Consider the following 10136-nt stretch of genomic DNA (forward strand, 5'->3'; position numbering starts at 1 on the left):
CTGTTGCCTGGCAGCACAGATGAGTGAAGTGATGTTACTTAGAGTGCCAGTGTGAAACGGAAATAAACTCATCTTTAGCACACTTCCTCTGTCATTTGCTCATGAGGTTGTTGAATGGGTGTTTGTAAGGATGCACAGACAGAGGTGACAAGATCGAGTTATACGTAGTGGGTGGGCTGAATAAAGGGAGAGTGACCTTTTTCACATTTAGCATAAATGTGAAAAAGTGGGCATTCTGATGTCTCAGCAGATGCCCTGGACAATGGTTAAATAACACAATAGTATATTCGTAAGCACACAACTGTTCTAACGAAGGGGGTTTTCCTCCAGCTCGAAATAAACATCTAAGCGCAGTGCATGATTTTCTAGGCAAGCCACCCAGCAGCCACTCCCTTTTTATCCACTGAGTGCTCATTGGAATAGTTTAGTGTGTCTTCTGTGTACTCTGTGGACTGTCTATCATTAGCACTGCTTACCTTGTTGAGAAATAGTGATTTGAGAGTTACAAGGAGACAATTATCACAAGTCACACATAATACCCCTGCAAGCCACACCCTACATGGGTACATGCTGGATGCAATTCATACTTGCTTATTGTATTTAAAGTTTGGTGGGATTTCTGCACACAAATTAAAAATAAGATAAGCCAATAACTTCCAACACTGTAATGCCAAACATCTGAAAAACAGACGTATCCAAAAGCGCTAAATCTTGGAATCCTGCACAACTGTTGTACTGTGCAGCCTACCTGGCCCTCACTAACTGTCTGGCCTGTGCCCTGCAAATCCCGGTGTTTCTTTGAACAAGATATGACATAAAGCATCTGTTACAAAACTCTTCTTGGAATGACCTGCCAGAAATGTCAGCTCAGCAGAGCTTGGAATGTAAATTTAGAAATACATTGAGCTTTGTTTAGGCTTTCTTTATCTGGTTCAAGATAGTCAAGGGTGGCAGTCATAATCCAGCAGTTTGTCATTGCACTGCTCTGGTGTAGACTAAATTCTAACTATGAATACACATCCTAATGCAGTGCTTATGCTTCAAGTATACCTAAGGACATTCTGCTACTCTGCTTGCCATCTAGTCCCCCTCTTAACCTTCTTGTTTCCATGAATGGACTTGCATTTATTCTTGTTCAAACAGCAGTTGTGGATGACAGAACTAATTCAGAACCAATTCAAAATTTGCATTCTCAACTCTCCCATGTTTGCCTCGATGTGGAAAAACATGGCTCTGCTTCTCTAAATCCCATTTGTGATGCTTTGTTAGTTGCTCGATGTTCTTGGCCCTGAAACTGCCTGTAGGAACCAGCCCAGGAGCACTTCTCATTTCATCACTTCAGCTATTACTGAAATGTTTTGTTTCATTTTTGCAAAAATACTACTTGTGTATTTGTATAGCCAAAAATTACAAAGAGCATCTTAGGATTTTCAGCAGGACTGATGCCGCCTAGGTTCCCAGGAATATAAGAAAAGCTCCTCTTAACATATGAGCGCATAAGGAAAAGCAGTGATAATTTAAAGATCCTCCCTCTGATAATGTTAAGGGAAGTGATTGCAAATAAGGCTTATGATAGATGAGTTATCTGATGCGTACCACCTGAAACAGTATGGAACGTTTTCAGTACATTTTGTGAACGTGAGACTTAAATTAAGACTTACAGGAAAACCAAGGCAAGGTTGAAATGACTCAACACAACCCCTTGCCTTGTTTGTGATCTTGTGATTTTGTGATCTAAAAGCAGGAGACAAGGATTTTAAGGGTTTTCTTTAGTTTTTCTTCTTGGCGCAAAGAACTCTTGCCAAAGTCACAATGGTTTAATCAGCTGCAGGCCAAGTTGGCGTCAGTGGGCAGACTTTGGTCTTCTACAGCACTTGTGGTTTGCTTCAGGGTTATGTGGACTATGGGGTGCCGAAAAGAACCCTTTATTTTGACGCACATTCCTTTTATATGTGTCACACATACATGGCCTATCTGTGTTTTGGAACCTATGCTGGTGGCTGCTATATCTCTTTTTGTATTTGCTGTACTTGCTGCATCAAATTACATCACAGAGAGGGGAACAGGGAATCTGTTTTGTTTTGACGGCAAGATTGATTTGGTCACTGCTCGTATCTCCCTCTTTTACACTGAGGCCTTTTTGTTTGCTCATAATCAAATTGTGTCCCTCTCCAGCACCACTGTGCCTGATTCACTTACAATTGAGCTTTAATCATTGTCATACTGCTACTGTTGTCTGTTGATGGACTGACTACAGTCCCTTTGATCGGTTTCCAGAGAGGTGTGACCTACATAAGTACAACTGAGTATAGAACAGCTCAGGTTTGTGTCATCAAGGGATAGTATAAGAGATAAGGCCCGGAGTGGAAGAGGATAGCAATGAGGTGTAGAGAGCTGTATGTTGCATCAACTGTGTGCAAAGGTGGAGCACACTAAAATAACAATGGCAGTGATGTTGATATGAATGGTGAAAATTAAATCCATTTGTCTGAGAGAATGTGTTTAAGGAACTCATTAAATGTAACTTGCCAATCTAACTGAATGTGGCATTCTTGTATATTTGAGCAAAATCTGGAGAATGAGGGTGCGATGGACTGATTACATGGAGGTGGGCATTAACGCAGGGTGCAGGGAACGAGGCTGGAGTCAGAGTAAGAGAGAAAGAGGACATTTCTTTGGAGTTAGTCACTGTGGGGAGAGGCTGGGCTCCCTTCCAGCTGGCCTGACAGCTCTATCAAGGAATGTGTATGACTGGAGGCCTGGGTGGGGCTGTGCACTGAGCTGCTTCCTCTGTATGCTGAGCAAAGGCAAAGGCAAAGCGGCGTGATCTGCCTCGTGAATTGCGGTGTGGTACTTTTACTTTTTTTAACAGATGTGTTTATATTTGTTTCCCACATTACTTGAGACCATAATTCACTATTATTGTGCCTCCATTTGTGTGTTTATATGTATAGTGTTACCAAGTTATTAAGTAGAGAAGGGAGGGGAGCATCTGTCTAGTCTGTTGAGTTTGTTTACACAGATATGACCATTGTAAAAGAAATTTACTTGCATGAACCAATATTTGCTTTTCCGTTTCATGTATCAGGGTGCAATAGAAAATCACAATCATCCACAAATCTCACAACAAACAAGTCATGCACTTCTTGCAGAGGTCTAATATTCTCTTTATTTCACTCATACAAGCCAATTATAACTCATGTCTCATTAGTCTGGTACCTTTACCTGTGGAAACTGGTTTTCATTTATCACTCTATCTGAATCACCGGAGTCTTACACTACATCTCTGTAACTAGAGTATGGGCCAGAGAGTGTACACAGCTGCTGTCCCCCTACACAAACATAATGACAAGCACGTACTGGCTGGCATTCATTTCGGCTATGTCCCATCTATTTCAGTATGGGTCCAGTTCAAAAGTGCAATCAACAAGAATGCATTCTTGAGTGTTTTGCATAAATTATTTTATAAGATTCCCACTAATTATGTAGGTTTTGAGAATCATCTTTGCTCAATTTTTCTCTTTTTGATTTAGTGTTTGTTATAGGTAATTAAAACCTGACTGTAGTATACCAAATATGGGGCACGGGGGAGGTTAATGATGGGGTTGAAGAGTCTGTCCCAGAAGAATTTTTCTGAGGGGCATGTTCCCACTGGCAGATGCCTGTCTGTACACACATCAAGTCTGTCTCTGTTTGTACTGGGACTGACAAAAAGAAGGCTTTGTTTCACAATATGCCGATGGACTGAAGCCACAATCGTCATAGGTCCTGAAAGATTAACTTAATGTGAAAATGACAGATTCCAAGTGAATATAGCTGCAACATTTTCCTGATTCTGTGCTGTGTTACTACAGTGGTTTTATACTTATACAAATTAGCAGTCCAGTGTTATCTCATGGTTATCAACAATTTAACTTTATAATTACATTTATAATTATTTTAGAAATGAACTAGCTCTTTTAACTCCCAGTTTAACACTGTGTTTGCCTATCTGCAGAAGAAAGAGCCACACCAAACAAGTACATGCAACTATTTAGTTGAGGGGCACATTTAGCATAATTACTGACCAGGGTAAATACTACTACCATTGACTAGTTAATTATTGAAGCTCTGACAGCTCAGATTGGGAATTAGAGGCCCAGTGAGCATGAACAGTAAATGCCATGAGTAAATCCTGAATGTAGCCACAGTACGTGACTTATGTGTGACAAATGTTTGTTTGTTTTTTGTCAAATATGAAACATTAAACATGGAATTATATTATGTTAGAGAGCACCATGAGAAATTCAGAATAGGTTATTTTTGAACTGCCCATTTATATATTTAAACTATCTTATCTAAAACCCAATTCTGCTCTTTTCTGTCAACAGAAGTCAAGAAAGAATAACCACAGCATCTGATTGAAGCCCTCGGCTTTGCTTGAGCAATCTGAGGTAAGTGTCGTCAAACCCAACACACAGGGTCCTCACTATGATTTAATTAAGCAAAGAAAACATTTTTTTTTCATAATCGAAAGTTTATTCTTTTTCCTGTGTCAGTTTTGAGGAACATTTTTTGCTTTTATAGAGTAGGTATTTTATCAGCTGAATAGGAATCATGTTCGTAACTGGTGTGACTATTCTGTGGAGAACAAGAATGCATTGGTGATTGATCAAGCTCAAACCTGTTGTATTTTTTGTCCCAGGACTGCTGCTTTAGTAAGCTTTGAATTTTGTTCATGTAAGAAAGTTCCCATTTAGATTCAAAAGATGTTATCAGTTTATCCAAATTCATACATTTGATTCAGATCTCACAACGTGGAGGTGCCAGGGGAGAACAGATATGCAGAGGTGATCGGTGGTCAAGGCCTAAACCTGTTGTGTTTTGTCGTAGGACTGTTGCTCTATTTTTTCACAGCCTGGCTTTACCGTGCCAGGCGAGAGCATGATTATCTCAGCAGCACATCTCATGATTATCTCAGTAGCACATCTCCTGAAAACGAGCAACCGACATCCGCCTTCATTCTTGGGCATGCAAACAGCTTAATTCAGTTAACCATATGTTAATTTACTGCTGGCTTGTGATCATAGCACAGAATGTTATCAATAATTTTGGAAGATAGACGCTTGTGTCAGAATTTGCCATTTTTTTGCCATTTGCCTGAATGGAAAGTTCCCAGTTCACATGCATGTTATTGGATATTACGACATAAAATCAATAAAGGAATACATAAATGGATTCAAAATATTTGCCATCCTGCATCATTAAGTTACTACTGGAGGCCGAATGCAAACACAAAAAAGACCCTGAAGGGGAGTAGTTCTGGGGGAAAACCCCACAGGGAGTAGTTCCTAGAACGTCCTGAGAATTGTTTGGTCCCGAAGTGCCTTGCGTCACTTTTGAAAAGCATTTTATTATGTAGCCAGATTGAAAACCTCTGTTGGAATGTTTGTTGTAAAACTTCCTGAACCTAGAAGGTCATGCCACCACCATTCAGCTGTGAGGGCTCGCCTTGTAGAAACCTGACACTTGGCTAATTCTACTTTGTGCCTCCTTTTTGCACCCCTCCTTTCTCCCTCAGAGACCACCTGTTCCACTTGACCCCCCCCCCCCCCCCCCCCCCATGAAACAACCTTGTCAAAAACATGGCAAGCACACATTACTTTAACTATTTGTAGTTAGCTTGGGTTAGTCATATTGAGTGAAGGCTAATCTTAGCAGAAAAGGTGAAAAGTGTGTGCAGCTTGTGTAGGCCATGGTCAGGCCATAAGAGAGGCGTATCCAGAAATGTTCTGTGGTTGCACTCTAGTTAACAGAAGCTTTTGTCTGGCTGGTTCTTCACACCCCCTTGCTCAATACCCATACCAGGCCATAATAAATCATGATAGATACATGAGCATGTCTGTTTACGCTAATTTCCTTCCGGCCTCTATGGTTTCCTTCAAAGCTTTTCAAATATGCTGCAAATATGCTAGATGAAATGACAAATCAAATAAGGAATGCCACTCTCAGGCATGAAAGATTAATAAATGAAAGGAAAAGCTGATTGTCAAACTGTTACAGACTGCATGTCTGTCTTATGATGCAAAGAACAGAGGCTTACTCAATTAGCTTCTGTTTAAAACAGAGTGCATAACTTGATGATTCTGTCAAATCAATTAGAAAAAGGATACAGATGCCCCATGTCGAATGTTATTCTAAGCTTCTTAGTTCGCCTTTCAGTGATAGCTTCACATTTTGCACATTCATGTGCCTTTACTCCTTTTAAGATTAACCTCACTCATAGGCCACCATTCCAAGGAGCAGTCTCACAACCATTACTCTGCCTTTCCTACTTTCTTTTTTTTTACCATTTTGTCTTTTTTCCTTGTTTTCCTCCTACATTGCTTTGGGTTTCAGCACCTACCTATAGCTTGCCTCCAGCATTATGTCAAAACTATAGGAACAAGGAAGGCCCAAATGGTTCTCTCTCTTAGCCTCAGAGTGAGAATGAAAAGAAGTTTAAGGTGACTATGTATAAGAATAGATACATGCACAGCAACAAATTAAACAGAGAACCAAGAGAGTTGTGTCCTCAGGTTCTCTTTTAGTGAGAGCTATAGAAATGAAAAAGCGTGCTCCTTTGAGACTTTGGTGAACACATAAACTGGATCGTGCTTTCCACTTTCCCTCCTCTTTGAAAAGAGTAGTACAGTAGTACAGTAACAAAGTTAAAAAATATAGTTAATATACACTGTCCCCCTTCAGCACTAAACACATGTAGTCTATGTAATGTCAATAGGCCTTAAGAAGAATATGAATAAAAATAAATGCAAGAGTTGTCAGCTATTTTTATCTGTTATCACTGACAAAAGGAAGTGAGGAGGTGGATGTGTAAAGCGGTGAGCGGTGTTGTGACCAAAGGGCAAAACACAATTTCTTTTTTGTTTAGACCGTATAATTTCAGGCCATGATTAGAAAGGGTTTGTTAAAATATTATAGCTGGTAATATCGGTTAAGATAAAAGGAATTTGATCTCCTCTTGATTTAGTAAATTTTGTGCAGCTTTGTGCAGTTGTCATAAGGCTATGATGTGTATGTAATATGCATGTAAAGGAAACAGTTTTCAAGTTTTCAGTAAGGTTCCCTGGATAGACAAAATTAGTTAGAAGCAGGGAGTAAAAAGGAAGAAGAGAGAGAAATTGGAGAAAATCAGGTTGTAGATTCTTATGAGTGATTGGTATAACCGTTGGCATAAACCCCACCACTGCCTCTGGTATTATATGGTGTAAATATACTTGTTATTCAATGCTGAGAGTTTGCAGAAAGCTGTTTTAGAGAGGATAATTATCTCAAAGCACTACATACAATTTCAAGTATTCCAAATTATGTAGGCCCCCTCTATTTCTTGACTTGCATTAATCGGTGAACTGCATGTCGTGTGTCCTTGGATAGGGTCCAGAAAAATAAGGGAGACCAGTTTGCAAATCACTCTGCATTCCAAACTGTCTGTTTGGTGTTTGTTTTTTTTACTCACTTTACACCACAAAAACTAACCTGTTCGTTTTAGTTTGACCATTTACTGTATATGTGCACTTAAATTTGGCTGTCCTGTTTTCAATTGGGTTTTTTTCATTAACTTGGTAGTCGTTCAATTTCATGTGATGCTATCAAGACAGCCAGGCATAATAACGCAAACACAATATTAAAATGCCAATGTCTTATTCTAATCTAATTTGTCTAAAACACATTTTAGACCATATTATAATAAATAATATATTGGCAGTGTCACAAGAGTGACAAATGGCCTTTGGGTGATGGATATTACAAACTCATTTTAAACAGCTGTTGCTTTATCTTTGCCCTAACCTCATCTTGTACCCAGCAGCTTGTTATCTTGCAGAGCAGTGTGGCAGCTTCAGTGAATAGGGAAGGGATTTGTGGCTTACAGGGCTGAAAACAGCATGACAAAATATTTAAGTGTGCTTTTAAGCTATTATGTTTCACTACAGCAGTAGTAAGACTATTTGAAGAATTACAAGGAGAATTGGTTATAGTTGTCCTAAAAGAGTCAAACGCAGCTGACTTCCTAATTGGTTTCCATTGTCATGTTACAGGCCAGTGGGGGCACTTTCCTATGAATTAGGCAGTCTGGTTATTTAATCAGGTCTGTTTGAAATTAACTATCCACAGCTTATAATGCATTATGTAAGCATTCTAACTACATGTTCAATGCTCTGAATAGCTATTCAATAGACTATTTAAAGTTATAGTGTTCTCGTTCTGTCCTTTTCCAATTTGGTCTCTGGTTGTCATCCACCCCTAAAAACATAGACCAAACCAGATAACACCATTACTCATATCCTGTTTCTTCTGTACCATCCAGTGTACAGGCTTATGCCATTTATGTTGCTTGAAAAGACTGACACGGATGCAGCTTTTCCACAGTTTATTTGTACAATATCATTTTGCAAAAAAACTAATTAATAAATACGCTTTACCACTGTTAAATATTGACAGGGTGTTGCTATAATCAAGTCAAATACAGCAGTGAATCACATCACACTGAATGACTGTGGCTTTTCAAAGTAACACTTTTACAGAGCTGAACACCTATACTTCAAGTGGTAATAGTGGTAGTTGGGTAAGAGTCCATGTCCTTGACATATAAAGCATGCCTTTGAGTAAAAAAATGGATATTAAATTGCTCCAGATGTGTGTGTATGTATGGACTAAATAGACAAACAAGTGTTTTGAATGAATGAAATATAAAACCATGCAAACCACTGCTACTTAAAGACACGCAGCTTTACACACAGTTTGTGTAATTGAAGGGGCAGGTTTTCAAGAGTCTGGCATTAATAAACGATTGATTATCTGTTCTAAAAGGTGGGTAGGAATAGTTAGCATTTCTAAAGAGGTAGACATGAGAATGATGTAAAGAAACCTTATTATCATTGTGATGCAAATGTACTGCTGTGCATTTCTGCATCTCTGTTTTTCCATGAAGCATGGCACCTGTAACTAGCATTATTCTGTCTTTTGACATTTGAGCTGGGGTGTTGGCACAGGATTGGATTGCTTTCCTTAGGGCAGGGTGTGGTCTGACTCTAACCAAATATCGAAAACACAAAGTGCCTACATAGGAGGCAGCTGATGGTTCAACGTTTTGGGGAGGTAAAGGCTGTTTCCTGACAGGGTTTTATCACCATCTGGTGTTGGTCATTGTGTCCTACATGCCAGACCTGACAAAATGCATTTGTTAACAAAGGTTTTGTTTTAAGGGTAAAAGAAGTGCATGTTGTCTGGAATAAAATACTTTATGAATATAATCTAACATTTTTGTGTTTTTTTATGATTTTGTAATAATGATCATCATTTTCTTTATATAGGAAAACCAAAGTAGAGTTCCGATCACACCAGGGCCTAAAAAGAAGAAAGCAAAAACAAGGTATTTATTGAAGTTAAATACATAATTAATACCGTATATTTTATATATTTCTTATATCTAGATGCAAATGCACAAGGACCTGCCAGCTAGCTTGTTTTTTTCTGTTGAATCAGTTACTGAAACGGTTATGTTTACAGATGGCCGAGGAGGATGAAACCAGAGAGGTGCTCTTTCCAGACTGGGAGGGTCCAGACAAAACTGGCCTGACCATTGAACAGACAAGTGGAGGAGAGATTTTCGTTAAGGAGGTGAAAGGAGAGTCACCTGCAGCACGATCTGGAAAAGTATACGAAGGTATAGCCAATTCCTTAGTTTCTCTCATCTGATTTGTTTATCAAGCATAAAATAAAAATACTTTTCACCTACATGCTTTTAATTTTAACATACTTGTCCATTTAATTTATAGGTGACCAGATTGTTGGTGCCACTATCTACTTTGATAACATGAGCTCAGAAGAAACAGCTGACTTATTGAAGACACTGAACCGCCACAAGGTTGGGTTGAAACTACAAAACAGAGACAAATCCCCATACTGTTCTCCCTTGAGTACACCGTGTCGTTCACCTATAGGAACACTGACATGGGAGGGGAAGACTAGGTTTGGAGGTTCCAGTCCAGAAATCATACTTGTAAGTTTTTTTATGTTATTTTTGAAGTGGTATGACAACTTAGCTGTTTGTAGTGCAGCTACCTGACAGGGTTTCCTGGTATATTTAAATGTCCATC

General features: G+C 39.1%; 1 protein-coding gene across 2 annotated transcripts in view; it reads left to right on the forward strand.

Annotated features, from left to right (window-relative positions):
- ahnak (AHNAK nucleoprotein) overlaps positions 1-10136 on the forward strand; it is a 34867-nt gene that overhangs the window by 2898 nt on the left and 21833 nt on the right. For both annotated transcript variants that reach the window (XM_067519317.1, XM_067519318.1), the window contains exons 2-5: positions 4371-4433; positions 9351-9409; positions 9547-9703; positions 9816-10039. In XM_067519317.1, the coding sequence (XP_067375418.1) occupies positions 9547-9703; positions 9816-10039 (381 nt within the window). In that variant the 5' untranslated portion in view covers positions 4371-4433; positions 9351-9409. The remainder of the gene's footprint in view (positions 1-4370; positions 4434-9350; positions 9410-9546; positions 9704-9815; positions 10040-10136) is intronic.

The sequence above is a fragment of the Channa argus genome, chromosome 10, assembly GCF_033026475.1.
Source record: "Channa argus isolate prfri chromosome 10, Channa argus male v1.0, whole genome shotgun sequence".
In the NCBI taxonomy this organism is placed as follows: Eukaryota; Metazoa; Chordata; class Actinopteri; order Anabantiformes; family Channidae; genus Channa; species Channa argus.